The sequence below is a fragment of the Hyla sarda genome, chromosome 8 (assembly GCF_029499605.1).
Source record: "Hyla sarda isolate aHylSar1 chromosome 8, aHylSar1.hap1, whole genome shotgun sequence".
Classification (NCBI taxonomy): Eukaryota; Metazoa; Chordata; class Amphibia; order Anura; family Hylidae; genus Hyla; species Hyla sarda.
In genome coordinates, this window is record NC_079196.1 from 12,855,276 (window position 1) to 12,874,023 (window position 18,748).

An 18,748-nucleotide genomic window follows, 5' to 3' on the forward strand; every position below is an offset into this window, starting at 1 on the left:
TTCTAAAAAGGTCAGAGGGAAAACTTTTTTTTTAGTGGATTGGGAGGGTTGTGGTCCTGAAGAGAGATCCTGGGAACCTGAGGACAACATCCTAGACAAAAGTCTGCTCCTCAGGTTCTCAGGCTCTAAGAAGAGGGGGAGACCCAAGGGGGGGGGTACTGTTACGCCGAGCGCTCCGGGTCCCCGCTCCTCCCCGGAGCGCTCGCTACACTCTCCCCGCTGCAGCGCTCCGGTCAGATCCACTGACCCGGGGCGCTGCGATTCCGCTTCCAGCCGGGATGCGATTCGCGATGCGGGTAGCGCCCGCTCGCGATGCGCACCCCGGCTCCCGTACCTGACTCGCTCTCCCTCGGTCCTGTCCCGGCGCGCGCGGCCCCGCTCCCTAGGGCGCGCGCGCGCCGGGTCTTTGCGATTTAAAGGGCCACTGCGCCGCTGATTGGCGCAGTGATCCCAATTAGTGTGTTCACCTGTGCACTTCCCTATATCACCTCACTTCCCCTGCACTCCCTTGCCGGATCTTGTTGCCATCGTGCCAGTGAAAGCGTTTCCTTGTGTGTTCCTAGCCTGTGTTCCAGACCTCCTGCCGTTGCCCCTGACTACGATCCTTGCTGCCTGCCCCGACCTTCTGCTACGTCCGACCTTGCTTCTGTCTACTCCCTTGTACCGCGCCTATCTTCAGCAGCCAGAGAGGTGAGCCGTTGCTAGTGGATACGACCTGGTCACTACCGCCGCAGCAAGACCATCCCGCTTTGCGGCGGGCTCTGGTGAAAACCAGTAGTGACTTAGAACCGATCCACTAGCACGGTCCACGCCAATCCCTCTCTGGCACAGAGGATCCACTACCTGCCAGCCGGCATCGTGACATATACGTTTAAATTGTCATCTTCTGACCCCTATAACTTTTTTATTTTTCCGTGTATGGGGCGGTATGAGGGCTCATTTTTTGCGCCGTGATCTGAAGTTTTTAATGGTACCATTTTTGCATTGATAGGACTTATTGATCATTTTGATCATTTTTAAATGATATAAAAAGTGACCAAAAATGCACTATTTTGGACTTTGGAATTTTTTGGCGCGTACGACATTGACCGAGCGGTTTAATTAACAATATATTTTTATAATTCGGACATTTCCACACGCGGTGATACCATATATGTTTATTTTTATTTACACTGTGTTTTTTTTTTATTTTTATGGGAAAAGGGGGTGATTCAAACTTTTAATAGGGGAGGAGTTAAATGATCTTCATTCACTTTTTTTTCCACTTTTTTTTGCAGTGTTATAGCTCCCATAGGGACCTATAACACTGCACACACTGATCTTTGTTATCCCATAGGGACCTATAACACTGCACACACTGATCTTTGTTATCCCATAGGGACCTATAACACTGCACACACTGATCTTTGTTATCCCATAGGGACCTATAACACTGCACACACTGATCTTTGTTATCCCATAGGGACCTATAACACTGCACACACTGATCTCTTATACTGATCTTTGTTATCCCATAGGGACCTATAACACTGCACACACTGATCTTTATCATTGATCATTGTTATTCCCATAGGGACCTATAACACTGCACACACTGATCTCTTATACTGATCATTGTTATCCCATAGGGACCTATAACACTGCACACACTGATCTTCATCATTGATCACTGGTTTCTCATAGGAAACCAGTGATCGATGATTCTGCCGCTTGACTGCTCATGCCTGGATCTCAGGCACTGAGCAGTCATTCGGCGATCGGACAGCGAGGAGGCAGGTAGGGGCCCTCCCGCTGTCCTGTAAGCTGTTTGGGATGCCGCGATTTCGCCGCGGCTATCCTGAACAGCCCACTGAGTTAACCGGCAGCTTCTACTTTCACTTATAGCCGCACGGCTCAGCTCTTAGCGCACGGCTAAAGGGTTAATAGCGCGCGGCGGCCGCGATCTGCGCTGCGCGTTATTAGCGGCGGGTCCCGGCTTCACTATGACGCCGGGCCCGCCGTGATATGATGCGGGGTTACCGTGTAACCCCGCGTTATATCACGGGAGCAGGACCAAGGACGTACCTGTACGTCCTTGGTCCTTAAGTGGTTAAGCAAATGTGCCATGGATGGACAGTGGAGCTTTTGCTCATCATATAGGGGAGAGGTAATTCTGGTGGGCCGAGGGATAATGGCTGGCCGCAGCATCAGTGACCTCCTTACCTTCAGTATCCTGTTTCCACATGTTTGTGCAAATTGCTGCTGAACCTGTGAATATTCAGAAGAACCGACCGGAAGATCGACCTCTATGACCAGACTGTTATTCATCGGCTGCCAGTGATCCGGTAACTTGAGAGATGTTTTTTCTGCAATACAAAATGTCTCATCAGTGCACATATTAGAACACTGCTGCCTGTGTTTCCATCATAAGGCCACTATACATGGGCCGATTATCGCGATCACAGGTGACTTATTGCCCTATGTAAAATGCCCAAAACAACCACCTCAGGAACTGCTCACAGCATAAACATTAAGGGCAGTAAACCAGGCTGAGACAAATTATGTTATACAGCATTACATAAGGATTTTCCATGAACAAAACTATAGAACCTTCTGGAAGGGATTGGAGCTTAGTGCCCAGGCCTCTCTTCAGGGGTCAGTCAGTGGTGTAGAGAGAAATCAAGAGGCAAATACTGTCTATGAAGATACAGTAGAAGCCTGTGAGAAGAAATGTAAGACAAAAGGACCTCACAGGCCTTGACTATGTTCTTGGGCTTCCATCCTGGCCTAGGATCCTGACAGCTGACCTGTTTCATCTATTTTGAGTATCTGCATCCTTCAGCTGGGAATTGCAGCACTGGATGAGACTGACTGGCAAGGAATTGCAGGATAAGCAGCTGTCTGCCTCTATGTGAGAAACCTACCTACTAAAGTTCAGAGAGAAGCAGAAAAATAGGGAAATTCAGGAAACCTGTTCCAGCCTCAGCAGAGGCTGGGTAGAATTTTTTTGGTTGGTGCCTCCATTTTGAATTGGAAGTGTTCACCTACTTGCCACTAAGTAAACTGATATTTTTTTTGTTTCAAGTTACCCAAGTCCACTGCCTATTTTGTGCACCTCACCATCAAGGGAACCCCAACTAACACTATCAATAGACATACACACAGGGAGTGCCCGGGGGACTGCTACCACCACCATAATGTGCCAGCCCAAGAATAATGGGAATTCTGGTGGAAAGACTCCATTCACCGTGACCAGGCCATGTCACCCAAGCACTACAACCTCCATCTTCCAGCCATCCCTGCACCACAGAAGAGTTGCGACACATGAATCACTTGCACACATGACACTTTCTTTGGGTTGAGGTCACCTCTAGAATCAGTGTGACGTTACCATGTTTGGGGGCTCGCCCGATCTCTATTTGATTTCCATGATTGTCTGTGGCCGTCAGGTTCTTCAGGTCAACAGTGATCTTCCGGTTTCTGATCTGGACGGTGACTTGGGTTTTATTTGCGTTTTTTGCCTCCTCCAGCTCCAGATTCGCCATATTATCGAATGGAATCATATTGGAGCCATGCTGGTATCTCCACTCCACCAGGTTCCCGGTGAGTTCCGCCGCCCGCTCTCTGCTTTTCCTGTCCTTCACACTGTTCACAATCTTTTGGATCTCACCAGACACCTCGAGAACATCCCGCGTGAGGCCGGATATCCGAATAGAAGGGTCGGGGGGCTTGTAGACTATAGAGACCTGGAACTTTCTTTGGAGAGTCCGTATTTTGTCGTATTCGATGTCCTCAAGCTCGGAGATGCACTCGTCTGTGAGCGTGGTCTCGTTCTGCTCGTATTCTATCTGCTGCTGCAGCCACTGCTTGGTCTTCTGCACATTCTCTTTATCATCCGAGCAGAGACTGAAGATGACCGGCTCTATGTTATCCAGGAGCTGGAAGGCCGTCAGCTTCTGCACCGGCTTCTTCTGAGCCTTTGGGATCAAGAAGGAAGGAACTGAAGGTAACAAAAGGTCTGAAGAAGAAGAAGAAGACATGAGAAATGTCACCATATGAGCTGAAAGGAAACAGAAATCTCAGATGTTGCAAAACTACAACTCCCAGCATTGAAAAAGAAAAAAGTTCCTGATACATGTAAATTATTTTATTTCCATTTCTGTTTTTTCATTTGTGCATTTTTGTGTATATTTGTGCATTTATAGTTCCATTTTTATATAGTTTATATGCCTGGATTTTTATATAGTTTATATGCCTGAAATATATTATTTTTGCATCTGTATTTTAGCAAAATTACCAAAAAAGCAAAAAATAAGCCAAAAAAGCTAGGGATGCATAGCATCAATACTTACCTCCGCCGGCTGTATAGTATTCAGTAGTGCATAGCTCCATCACTATACTGACATAAGTTCCTGCTCATATTGTGCCTGCAACTGTACAGCCGCGGGCACAGCTCATGCTGAGCAGTAGATATACACTGTATACCTCTTGCCCAACAAGAATTTACAGTAAAAAAAGCGCTGTATATACATTGCTGGTTTACAGCAACCCATTGCTGGGCTGAGTGCTATGCGCCAGCCCAGCAAGGAAGGAGTTAACTAGCGCTGGTGAGGAGTGCTAATTAACTCTTTGCGGCGTATACAGTATATCCAGCCATCTATAGATGTCTGCATATACTATATATCCCACAAAGAATTAACTTGCACTGCAGATCTATACAGAATGCAGTTTTTACTTTAAATTCATGCTGGGCAGGAGTCTCGGTCTCTGCAGGGACAGTTTCCAGCACAGCGCTATGCTGCGTTGGAAACTGTATGGCTGCGGAGGAAAGTACGGCTGCTATGCATCACTACTTCCCCCTGCTGCTGAGACGTTTTTTTTTCAAACTGCCAAATCGTAACAAAATGCCGGAGTCAGGCAAAAAATACGCCAAACCGACTAACACAAAGTGGGTTTGGCATTTTGCAGCTCCCTATTGACTCCCTACTAACATCTGGCTGAGGCTTTTTTCCTGTGGAAAAGGGTTATGGGGCAGTTTTAGTGGTTTTGGGGCCAAATAACTTAGCCTTACACGTGTGATCAGTTTTCTTCATACCTAAGCATGATTGAGACCTAAGGTTGTTCCCACTCACTGACAACAAGCAGAAGTCTTGAACACGAAGAAAAGCAACATCAGTGCAGGATTTTCGTTATACACCTATAAGGCTTTATATACAGACTGGGCACTTTAATCCCCATCCTAGTTGTTTAGAATGACTTCTGACATATTGGGGTTCCGCACTGAATTTGTGGACTAGAAATCTAAGATATTTAATGATTTTTTTAAATTATCATCACAGACAATTCATTAGCCAGGAATAGTGACTTATGTGTTTGTTTTCTTGGTTGGACATGTTGTTATTGAGTCATAGTATAAATGTCAGACTGGTCCAATATCCGGGACAAGCCATGTGCACCAATGAAGTGCCCCCTCATTCAAAATCATCAAAATAGTCTCCTCTGTGCAGCATCTCACTTTACTGCACCCTGTGCAGCCGCCTTGCCCCCCCCACACGTCCTATCACACGTAAATCTCACCAGTGAATTTACTGAACAGAGATTTGGGCCCCGGCAGCGCCGTCCCCTCCTTCTTCTTCATGCTCATGTAGAAGTCGTTCAGCATATGCTGCTGGAATATGACCACCTTCACTGTCTGAATGGACTTGGCTGCGCCGGAGTTGATAAAATCCATCACACCATCTAGAATAGCATCGGCCACCAGTGCAGGCGCTAAGCGACCGGCCCCTGAAGAAACAGAAGTAAAATCATTGATGTCGGTCTGTGGCCCAGGTCACATATAGGCTCAGTATAAGCAGGATCTAAGGTCATCTCCATAGGCATGGCTCTTTAGTAGAGGTGCACCGAAGATGACGCGCAGCCGGTCACTTACCAGGCCCCGGCCAGCGCGCGTTCTCCTGCGACGATCCTGCGGTCCTCCTGCGTCTCTATGGTTGTACGCACGGGACGTCAGTGACGTCCCGTGCGTACGACCATAGAGGCGGAGAAGCGAGGGACCGAAGGAGGATCGCAGGAGGACGCCGGGGAATGGTGATAGGAATACTTCTTTTTATGTGCCCGGGCCGGCTCCCGTGTGTGGCTGCAGGCGGGGGGCCGACCAGAGCATATAAAAACTAATACTGTATACTAAAAACCAGGGGGCCTCCAGCTGTTGTGAAACTACAACTCCCAGCATGCCTGGACAGACTTTGCCGGAGTGTCCTTAAAAATGATTTCAGGGACTTAGGCCGCAAGCTTAAGGCAAGGACCTCCAAGGTAGTATTTTCTGAAATACTACCAGTACCACGAGCCGCACCAGAGAGGCAGCGGGAGATCAGGGAGGTAAACAAGTGGCTCAGAAGCTGGTGTAGGAAGGAAGGGTTTGGGTTCATGGAGAACTGGGCTGACTTCGCTGTCGGTTACCGGCTTTACCGTAGGGACGGGCTGCACCTCAATGGGGAGGGTGCAGCTTTGGGAGAAGATGGCTAGAAGGGTGGAGGAGTGTTTAAACTAGGGACTTGGGGGGAGGGAACCTACAGCAAAGAGGGGGAAGATAGTGTAGATAGAGAGGTGGGAATTATAAATATACCTGGGGGTGGAGCGGAGGGAGGGGTTAGAATAGTTAATAGGAATAAGCTTCATAGGAAAATAAAACTTACACCCTTGAATCCCATTAACCCCAATAACATAAAGGATGGAAATGTAAAGTGTATGTTCACAAATGCCAGAAGCCCAGCAAATAAAATGGGGGAGCTTGAGGCCTTGATACTGGAGGAACATATTGATATAGTTGGGGTCACTGAGACATGGCTGGTGATATAGTTGGGGTCACTGAGACATGGCTGGTGATATAGTTGGGGTCACTGAGACATGGTTGGTGATATAGTTGGGGTCACTGAGACATGGCTGGATTCCTCGCATGACTGGGCTGTCAATCTGCAGGGGTTTACATTGTTTCGCAAGGATAGAATGAACAGAAAAGGTGGTGGAGTCTGTCTGTATGTAAGAAGTGGTATGAAAGTCAATGTGAACGATGCCATAGTGTGTGATGATTCTGAGGAGGTGGAATCATTGTGGGTAGAATTACAAAAGGAGGGAAATACTGAAAAAATAATATTTGGTGTAATCTACAGACCCCCTAATATCACTGAAGAGATAGAAGTTCGGCTTCATAAACAAATAGAGAGGCCGCCCGGGCAGGTACAGTGGTAATAATGGGAGATTTTAACTATCCAGATATAGATTGGGGTCCGGGGTTGGCTAAAACTACAAAGGGGCGACAATTCCTAAATTTATTGCAGGATAATTTTATGGGCCAGTTTGTGGAGGACCCAACAAGAAGTGATGCCTTGTGGGATCTGATCATTTCCAACAACACAGAGCTGGTTGGTAATGTAACTGTGCGGGAAAACCTTGGGAATAGCGACCACAATATAGTTACTTTTGACTTAAAATGTAGAAAACAAAGACAGACGGGGAAAGCAAAAACATATAACTTTAAAAAGGCAAATTTCCCTGGGCTGAAATCTGCACTACAGGACATAGACTGGGGGGAGGTGTTCTCAAATACTGATACAGAAGGTAAATGGGACATCTTTAAATCAACTCTAAATAACTATACAGCTAAATATATACCAAAGGGGAACAAATATAAACGATTAAAACTAAATCCTACATGGCTGACACATGATGTTAAAAGAGCAATAAACAACAAAAAAATAGCCTTCAAAAAATACAAATCTGATGGGTCAGCGATAACATTTAAACAGTACAAGGAGCTTAATAAAGTCTGTAAAAATGTAATAAAAACAGCAAAAATTCTAAATGAGAGACAGGTGGCCAAAGAAAGCAAAACTAATCCTAAATATTTTTTTAGATATATAAATGCAAAAAAACCAAGGACAGAGCATGTAGGACCCCTTAATAATGATAATGGGGAGGTTGTCACAGGCGATCAAGAGAAAGCGGAGCTACTGAATGGGTTCTTTAGTTCTGTATACACTATGGAAAAAGGAGCTGACATTGGCCAGGTCAGTGCTGGTAACACATCATGTACAGGTCAGTGCTGGTAACACATCATGTACAGGTCAGTGCTGGTAACACATCATGTACAGGTCAGTGCTGGTAACACATCATGTAATGTACTGAACTGGCTTAATGTAGAGATGGTACAAGGTAAGTTAAGTGATATAAATGTAAGCAAATCCCCAGGGCCGGATGGACTACACCCAAGAGTTCTTAGAGAGGTAAGTTCAGTAATATCTGTACCCCTGTTCATGATATTTAGAGATTCTCTGGTGTCTGGTATTGTGCCAAGGGACTGGCGCAAGGCGAATGTGGTGCCAATCTTCAAAAAGGGCTCTAGGTCTTCCCCAGGAAACTATAGACCGGTAAGTTTAACGTGCATTGTGGGTAAATTGTTTGAAGGACTTATAAGGGATTACATACAGGAATACATAGGGGATAATTGTATTATAAGTGATAGCCAGCATGGGTTTACTAAGGATAGAAGTTGTCAAACCAATCTAATCTGCTTTTATGAAGAGGTGAGTAGAAGCCTTGACAGAGGAATGGCTGTGTATATAGAGGGGGGCTGTGTATATAGAGGGGGGCTGTGTATATAGAGGGGGGCTGTGTATATAGAGGGGGGCTGTGTATATAGAGGGGGGCTGTGTATATAGAGGGGGGCTGTGTATATAGAGGGGGGCTGTGTATATAGAGGAATGGCTGTGGATATAGTGTTTCTGGATTTTGCTAAAGCATTTGATACTGTCCCTCATAGACGTCTGACAGGTAAGTTAAGGTCTTTGGGTTTGGAAATTTTAGTTGTAACTGGATTGAACACTGGCTCATGGATCGTACCCAGAGAGTGGTGGTCAATGATTTGTACTCTGATTGGTCCCCGGTTATTAGTGGTGTACCCCAAGGTTCTGTACTGGGCCCGCTGTTGTTTAATTAATTTATCAATGATATAGAGGATGGTATTAACAGCTCTGTTTCTATCTTTGCAGATGACACCAAGCTTTGTAGCACAGTACAGTCTATAGAGGATGTGTATATAGAGGGGGGCTGTGTATATAGAGGGGGGCTGTGTATATAGAGGGGGGGCTGTGTATATATAGAGGATGTGTATATAGAGGGGGGCTGTGTATATAGAGGGGGGTACAGTCTATAGAGGAGGTGTATAGGTTACAAGATGACTTGGATAGACTAAGTGTCTGGGCATCCACTTGGCAAATGAGGTTCAATGTGGATAAATGTAAAGTTCTGCATCTGGGTACTAATAACCTGCAGCGTCGTATGTCTTAGGGGGGCTGTGTATATAGAGGGGGGCTGTGTATATAGAGGGGGGCTGTGTATATAGAGGGGGGCTGTGTATATAGAGGGGGGGCTGTGTATATAGAGGGGGGCTGTGTATATAGTGGGGGGCTGTGTATATAGAGGGGGGCTGTGTATATAGAGGGGGGCTGTGTATATAGAGGGGGGGCTGTGTATATAGAGGGGGGCTGTGTATATAGAGGGGGGGCTGTGTATATAGTGGGGGGGCTGTGTATATAGAGGGGGGCTGTGTATATAGAGGGGGGCTGTGAATATAGTGGGGGGCTGTGTATATAGAGGGGGGCTGTGTATATAGAGGGGGGCTGTGTATATAGAGGGGGGCTGTGTATATAGAGTGGAGGCTGTGTATATAGAGGGGGGGCTGTGTATATAGAGGGGGGCTGTGTATACTAATAACCTGCATGCGTCGTATGTCTTAGGGGGGATTAAACTGGCAGAGTCACTGGTAGAGAAGGATCTGGGTGACTTGTAGATCACAGACTACAGAATAACACAATGTCAGGCTGCTGCTTCCAAAGCCGGCAGGATATTGTCATGTATAAAAAGAGGCATGGACTCGAGGGACAGGGACATAATACTCCCCCTTTATAAATCATTGGTACGGCCTCACCTGGAATATGCTGTTCAGTTTTGGGCACCAGTCCATAAAAGGGACACTGCGGAGTTGGAAAGGGTGCAGAGACGTGCGACTAAACTAATATGGGGCATGGAACATCTTAGCTATGAGGAGCGATTAAAGGAGTTACAATTGTTTAGTCTTGAGAAGAGACGTTTAAGGGGGGATATGATAAACGTATATAAGTATATAAATGGCCCATACAAAAAATATGGAGAAAAACTGTTCCAGGTTAAACCCCCCCAAAGGACGAGGGGGCACTCCCTCCGTCTGGAGAAGAAAAGGTTTAGTCTCAAGGGGCGACACGCCTTCTTTACCGTGAGGACTGTGAATTTATGGAACGGTCTACCTCAGGAACTGGTCACAGCAGGAACAATTAACAGCTTTAAAACAGGGTTAGATACATTCCTGGAACAAAATAACATTAATGCTTATGAAGAAATATAAAATCTCATCCCTTCCCCAATATCGCGCCGCACCCCTACCCCTTAATTCCCTGGTTGGACTTGATGGACATATGTATTTTTTCGACCGTACTAACTATGTAACTATGCCTAGTATTAAATTACCACATCTCCAACTCACACACAAAGGGGATGAGCCTGGAAAGCTACAAGAGCTTTATTAAAGGGGTATTCCAGTGAAAAAATATTTATTTATTTATTTTTCATATCAACTGGCTCCAGAAAGTTAAACAGATTTGTAAATTACTTCTATTAAAAAATCTTAATACCACCGGTACTTATCAGCTGCTGAAGTGGAGTTGTTCTTTTCTTTCTGACCACAGTGCTCTCTGCTGACACCTCTGTCTGTCCCAGGAACTGTCCAGAGTAGGAGCAAATCCCCATTGCAAACCTCTGTCAGCAGAGAGCACTGTTGTCAGACATAAAAGAACAACTCAACTTTAGCAGCTGATAAGTACTGGGAGGATTAAGATGTTTTAATAAAAGTAAGTTACAAATCTGTTTAACTTTCTGGAGCCAGTTGGAATACCACTTTAACCCCTTAAGGACGCAGGACGTAAATGTACGTCCTGGTGCGGTGGTACTTAACGCACCAGGACGTACATTTACGCCCTGTGCATAACCGCGGGCATCGGAGCGATGCCCGTGTCATAAGCGGCTGATCGCGGCTGCTGATCGCAGCCAGGGACCCGCCGGCGACGCCCGCGATCCGCCATTAACCCCTCAGATGCCGGGATCAATACAGATCCCGGCATCTGCGGCAGTACGCGATTTCAATGAATGATCGGATCGCCCCCAGCGCTGCTGCGGGGATCCGATCATTCAGAACGCCGCACAGGGCTCCCCTCTCCTTCCTCCGTCCGGCTCCCGGCGTCTCCTGCTCTGGTCTGTGATCGAGCAGACCAGAGCAGAAGATGACCGATAACACTGATCTGTTCTATGTCCTATACATTGAACAGATCAGTATTAGCAATCATGGTATTGCTATGAATAGTCTCCTATGGGGACTATTCAAGTGTAAAAAAAAAATGTTAAAAAATTTAAAAGTAAAGTAAAAAAAAAGTGAAAAATCCCCTCCCCCAATAAAAAAGTAAAACGTCAGTTTTTTCCTATTTTACCCCAAAAAGCGTAAAAAATAAATTTAATAGACATATTTGGTATCGCCGCGTGCATAAATGTCCGAACTATTAAAATAAAATGTTAACGATCCAGTACGGTGAACGGCGTGAACGTTAAAAAATAAAAAATTAAATTCCAAAATTGCTACTTTTTTAATACATTTTATTAAAAAAAAAATTATAAAAAATGTATTAAAAGTTTTTTATATGGAAATGTGGTATCAAAAAAAAGTACAGATCATGGCGCAAAAAATTAGCCCTCATACCACCGCTTATACGGAAAAATAAAAAAGTTAGAGGTCATCAAAATAAAGGGATTATAAACGTACTAATTTGGTTAAAAAGTTTGTGATTTTTTTTAAGCACAACAATAATAGAAAAGTATATAATAATGGGTATCATTTTAATCGTATTGACCTTCAGAATAAAGAACACATGTCATTTTTACCATAAATTGTACGGCGTGAAAACGAAACCTTCCAAAATTAGTAAAATTGCATTTTTCTTTTTAACACGATAACGACCACGGACGAGTATAGACGTCCAGGTTGGCGGGCGTTCCCGCACCTGGACGTCTATACTCGTCCATTCTTCTCGTGGGTGCTGCCCAGTGCACCCACGAGATCGCGGCAGGGACTCGGCTGTATCACACAGCCGGGACCCTGCTGCACTGCCAGGACCGAAGTAAACTTCGGTCCAGGCAGTTTTAACCCTTACAGCCGCGGTCGGAAGTGACCGCGGGCTGTAAGTGTTATGACAGAGGGAGGGAGCTCCCTCTTTCACTCCTGCAGCACCCCGCATCGCGATCACGGGGTGCTGCGTGTAATATGCGGCTGGCCGGGGCCTGCCGCACTGCCGGGAGTGAAGTTCACTTCACTCCCGGCAGTTTAACCCTTACAGCCGCGGTCAGAAGTGACCGCGCGCTGTAAGGAGTTCTGACAGAGGGAGGGGGCTCCCTCTGTCTCCTCTGCAGCACCCCGCAGCGCGATCGGGGGTGCTGCTGCATACCTGGGCAGCCGGGGGTCCTACAAAGACCCCCAGGTCTGCCCTGGGTATTGCCTGTAGGACATGCCAGAGGCACGTCCTAATATGCTGCCTGCTAGTGAAAACTGGCAGGCAGCATATAACTGCAATGCTTTGGAATACTAAGTATTCCAAAGCATTAAAAAGTGTAAAAAAAAAAAATATAAATAAAATAAAAGTGTAAATATGTAATAAAAGTGTAAAAAAAATAAAATAAAAAAAATAAAATATATATATATTTTATATATATGTATATATATATATATATATATATATATATATATATATATGTTAAAAATACATTTATTATCTAATTTACAAAAATGCATAATGTGTAGGATCTCATTGGCGGACATGTAATATGCTGCGGATGTCCACCATGTGATCCTACACATTATGCAGCAGTCACGGTATTGAGCTCCCTGCTGCGGCTGGGTAGCTTTGTGTGTCCACTCATAGCGGCGGATTTCCCGCCAGCAGTCATGAGCGGACACACTGAGCTACCCAGCCGCAGCAGTGATGGATATATTCGCCATGAGCGGGTGCTTATTCCCACAACATGGCGGATATATCCATGAGGAGCCTTAACTGTCACAGACAGACACGTTATACTGCCAGCCGACCAAGGACCAATCAGAGAGGTCCCTGGTCCAGCCAATAACTTGTAGGGGTGCGGTATAAAAATGGGGTCACTTGTGGGGGTGGGGGTATTGTTCTACCCTGAAAGCCAAATGGCGCTCCTCTCCTTCTGAGTCCTACCACGCGGCCAAGGAACCATATATGGCCAAAGCGGGGGTATTTCCGAACATGGGACAAGCAGCTAAATAAAATATAGGGTGCATTTCTTTCAACATCAGAAGTGATGTACAAAAAATATGCCCCCCAAATGATGCATTTGTTAAAAATTGCAAATTTCGAATTTTTAACACTGACTTTGTAATAATTCCTGCCAAAAAACTATGGTGTTAAAATACTCACTGTACCCCCTAGTGAATACCTTGAGGGGTCTAGTTTTTAAAATGGGGTCATTTGGGGGGTGTTCCTATGTTCTACTACCTTTTAATTTCTGCAAACCTTGCATAGCACACAAAAAAAGATGTACTTTTCAAATTTTCTAAATTTCAAGTTAAATTGTTAGGCTTCTAACGAATTTAAAATGTTAATTAAAAACAAAAAATGATGTAAAAATAAAGTAGACATCTGAAAGTATAAGTTTCATAAACTATTTGGTCAGTAAGTATAAATATATGCAACCTATTAGTGTTAAAATAGCAAAAAATCGTAATTTTTTGTAAAGATTTCATGATTTTTTGCATTGTAAAAAAAAACTACAAATGATATCGGCTTAATTTTACTATGTACATGAAGGACAACTTGTGACAAAAAAACAATGTCAGAATTATCGTGATTGGCAAAACGTTACCAGAGTTATTCTCTAATAAAGACAGACATCCCCGATTTGAAAAAACAGGCCTGGTCTTTCAGGGGCGTACAGGTTTATTTGTATTGGTCCTTAAGGGGTTAATTTCCCCACAAAAATAGTGTTTTTTGGTTGCGCCATACATTTTATGATATAATGAGTGATGTCATTACAAAGGACAACTGGTCGCGCAAAAAACAAGCCCTCATACTAGTCTGTGGATGAAAATATAAAAGAGTTATGATTTTTAGAAGGCGAGGAGGAAAAAATTAAAACGTAAAAATTAAATTGTCCTTAAGGCCAAAATTGGCTTAGTCCTTAAGGGGTTAACCTACCAATAACTTGGGCCTGATACACAATTTGTGCTTATACCTGTTCCCAGGGCCGGGAAGGCGACAGAAGTTGCCTGGTGCTTTTCGCATTCCCGCAGACAGTCCAGAACAATCTTCTTGATGTGTGTTGCCTGTGACGGCCCCGAAACATGAAGGATCCAGCTGCTCCCAACAAGATTCCCTGAGTTTGTGATGATGTAACCCTTGTGGGGCTGAGAACCTGAAGAAAAGGTACAAAGGATGAACAGAGCAGTCCTATATGAAGTGTGATGTGTACGATAAAGATGGCAATGTCACCTTAATATATTACTGCTTCTACCATCATCAAAGCCTAGAGCAATGCTTTCCAAATAGGGTGCCTCCAGCTGCTGCAAAGCTACAACTCCCAGCATGCCCGGACAGCCAAAGGCCATGCTGGGAGTTGTAGTTTTTCAACAGCTGGAAGCACCCTGGTTGGGAAACACTGGCCTAGAGACTACAGAAGAACCTATATATACTGTAGAATCTGCAGGTGTTAGCACCTAGTAAAGCTGGGTAAATGCAAAGCCTATTCCTATCCCTCCCGCTAAGTCTCCACTTGGTTTTTTGTGGCCCCAAAAAAGGCAAGAAAAAAGGCAACTGCATTTTCCTGTGTTTGGTGTTTTCTTCTGGCATTTTTTCTGGCGTTTTATTGCCTTTGAGTGGAAATTGCATTTTTGGCCTTTAAAAAAAAAAAAAAAAAAACATCTGGCCAATCACAGCTCTCTGCGGGAAATATGAATAGGTGTATATATACGGCAGCAGGGGACCATAGAAGAGCGGCTTCCGGCATCTATACATTATACAGAAGGATCGCAACAGGTGTCAGAAGTGACACCCGGGGCGATCTGTCTATTAGTATAGAAACTACTACTCCCATCATGGAACAGTGTGTTCCATGCTGGGAGTAGTAGTACTACCTGATGTCATGAGGGGGCGGGGCTGTGACATCACGAGTTCCCGGTGCTGGCTCTAAGCATTCAGAACATTTTCTTCCAAAATGCTGAGCAGTGGAGTACCCCTTTAAATCACAGATTGTATGATAACCTGAAGAATAACAAAATAATTCCTAAAAGACTAAAGTAAATAAAATCTGCATAATCATACCTAACGCTGCAGCAGCTAATTGGACATTCAGTCCAGCGGCTTCCAGAATGGCTTTCGATACACCTGAAAATCAAAAAGAATGCACAATTTTATACAGCACCAATTCAAAAGAGTTTATCTGGGAATCTCCTCAGAACTTGCTGTAGGATGTCATTTTTGTAAGGCAAGAAAGAAGTGGTACAAATTTGCGTTTTTTTTTTTTTAAGTTTGCGCATAAATTTTGCACCGTTTAAAAAAAAAAAAAAAAAAATGCAATTAATTAATCTCTCCCACTGCATAGTTAAGAATAAAGCACTGCATTTCACAGTCACTTTTGCCAAAGTTATCTATTATGAAAGGGCGCAAAATATATGCACTAAAATAAAATAAACTACGACAAAAAAGTGTCAGGAAGGCATTGATAAATTTCCCTTTATGTGTCAGTAGCATGGGGCTTTATGTGTCAAGTGTGGAGCTTATAGTAGCACAGGACTGTATATGTCTAGATTGGAGCTTATAATGGCAGCACAGGGCTTTATATGTCCAATTCGGAGCTTATTGCAACTAAGGGCTTTATGTGTCCAGTGTGGAGCTTACAGCAGCCAAGGGCTTTATGTGTTTTGTTTGGAGCTTACAGCAGCCAAGGGCTTTATGTGTCTAATGTGGAGCTTACAGCAGCCAAGGGCTTTATGTGTCCAGTGTGGAGCTTACAGCAGCCAAGGGCTTTATGTGTCCAGTGTAGAGATTACAGCAGCTAAGGGCTTTATGTGGCTAATGTGGAGCTTACAGCAGCCAAGGGCTTTATGTGTTCAGTGTGGAGATTACAGCAGCTAAGGGCTTTATGTGTCTAATGTGGAGCTTACAGCAGCCAAGGGCTTTGTGTGTCTAATGTGGAGCTTACAGCAGCCAAGGGCTTTATGTGTCCAGTGTGGAGCTTACAGCAGCCAAGGGCTTTATGTGTCCAGTGTGGAGCTTACAGCAGCCAAGGGCTTTATGTGTCCAGTGTGGAGCTTACAGAAGCTAAGGGCTTTATATGTCTAGTGTGGAGCTTACAGCAGCATGGGGCTTCATGTATCTAATGTGGAGCTCACTGCAGCTAAGAGCTTTATGTGTCCAGTGTGGAGTTTATAGCAGCAGAGGGTTTTATGCTTCCAGTGTCGAGCTTTCAACTGCTGAGGGCATTATGTGTCCAATGTGGAGCTTATAGCAGCATGTGTCTTTATATGTCTAGTGGGGAGCTTACAGCAGGCAAGGGCTTTATGTGTCCAATGTGGAGCTTACAGCAAAAAAAGGACTTTATGTGTCTAGAGTGAAGATTACGGCAGCACAGTGCTTTATGTGCCCAGTGTTGAGCTTACAGCAGCATATGGCTTTATATGTCTAGTGTTAAGCTTACAGCACCATAGGGCTTTATATGTCTAGTGTTGAGCTAACAGCAGCATAGGGCTTTATATGTCTAGTGTTGAGCTTACAGCAGCATATGGCTTTATATGTCTAGTGTGGAGCTTACAGCAGCATATGGCTTTATATGTCTAGTGTTCAGCTTACAGCAGCATATGGCTTTATATGTCTAGTGTGGAGCTTACAGCAGCATATGGCTTTATATGTCTAGTATTAAGCTTACAGCAGCATATGGCTTTATATGTCTAGTGTTAAGCTTACAGCAGCATATGGCTTTATATGTCTAGTGTTAAGCTTACAGCAGCATAGGGCTTTATATGTCTAGTGTTAAGCTTACAGCAGCATAGGGCTTTATATGTCTAGTGTTCAGCTTACAGCAGCATAGGGCTTTATATGTCTAGTGTGGAGCTTACAGCAGTATAGGGCTTTATATGTCTAGTGTTAAGCTTACAGCAGCATATGGCTTTATATGTCTAGTGTTACGCTTACAGCAGCATAGGGCTTTATATGTCTAGTGTGGAGCTTACAGCAGCATAGGGCTTTATATGTCTAGTGTGGAGCTTACAGCAGCATATGGCTTTATATGTCTAGTGTGGAGCTTACAGCAGCATATGGCTTTATATGTCTAGTGTTAAGCTTACAGCAGCATATGGCTTTATATGTCTAGTGTTGAGTTTACAGCAGCATAGGGCTTTATATGTCTAGTGTGGAGCTTACAGCAGCATATGGCTTTATATGTCTAGTGTGGAGCTTACAGCAGCATATGGCTTTATATGTCTAGTGTTAAGCTTACAGCAGCATAGGGCTTTATATGTCTAGTGTTAAGCTTACAGCAGCATGGGGCTTTATATGTCTAGTGCTGAGCTTACGGCAGCATAGGGCTTTATATGTCTAGTGCTGAGCTTACGGCAGCATAGGGCTATATATGTCTAGTGTGGAGCTTACAGCAGCATATGGCTTTATATGTCTAGTGTTAAGCTTACAGCAGCATATGGCTTTATATGTCTAGTGTTAAGCTTACAGCAGCATAGGGCTTTATATGTCTAGTGTTAAGCTTACAGCAGCATATGGCTTTATATGTCTAGTGTTAAGCTTACAGCAGCATATGGCTTTATATGTCTAGTGTTACGCTTACAGCAGCATAGGGCTTTATATGCCTAGTGTGGAGCTTACAGCAGCATAGGGCTTTATATGTCTAGTGTGGAGCTTACAGCAGCATATGGCTTTATATGTCTAGTGTGGAGCTTACAGCAGAATATGGCTTTATATGTCTAGTGTTAAGCTTACAGCAGCATATGGCTTTATATGTCTAGTGTTGAGCTTACAGCAGCATAGGGCTTTATATGTCTAGTGTGGAGCTTACAGCAGCATATGGCTTTATATGTCTAGTGTGGAGCTTACAGCAGCATATGGCTTTATATGTCTAGTGTTAAGCTTACAGCAGCATAGGGCTTTATATGTCTAGTGTTAAGCTTACAGCAGCATAGGGCTTTATATGTCTAGTGCTGAGCTTACGGCAGCATAGGGCTTTATATGTCTAGTGCTGAGCTTACGGCAGCATAGGGCTATATATGTCTAGTGTGGAGCTTACAGCAGCATATGGCTGTATATGTCTAGTGTTAAGCTTACAGCAGCATAGGGCTTTATATGTCTAGTGTTAAGCTTACAGCAGCATAGGGCTTTATATGTCTAGTGTTAAGCTTACAGCAGCATGGGGCTTTATATGTCTAGTGCTGAGCTTACGGCAGCATAGGGCTTTATATGTCTAGTGCTGAGCTTACGGCAGCATAGGGCTATATATGTCTAGTGTGGAGCTTACAGCAGCATATGGCTTTATATGTCTAGTGTTAAGCTTACAGCAGCATATGGCTTTATATGTCTAGTGTTAAGCTTACAGCAGCATAGGGCTTTATATG

The 18,748-nt window shown here is 44.3% G+C and overlaps 1 protein-coding gene across 1 annotated transcript in view; it reads right to left on the reverse strand.

Moving 5' to 3' along the window:
• LOC130283808 (protein mono-ADP-ribosyltransferase PARP14-like) overlaps positions 1-18,748 on the reverse strand; it is a 74,983-nt gene that overhangs the window by 13,790 nt on the left and 42,445 nt on the right. The window contains exons 11-15 of the mRNA XM_056533317.1: positions 15,453-15,515; positions 14,368-14,547; positions 5,557-5,763; positions 3,371-3,997; positions 2,203-2,345 (exon numbers count right to left, since the gene is read on the reverse strand). Coding sequence (XP_056389292.1) covers positions 2,203-2,345; positions 3,371-3,997; positions 5,557-5,763; positions 14,368-14,547; positions 15,453-15,515 — 1,220 coding nt within the window. The remainder of the gene's footprint in view (positions 1-2,202; positions 2,346-3,370; positions 3,998-5,556; positions 5,764-14,367; positions 14,548-15,452; positions 15,516-18,748) is intronic.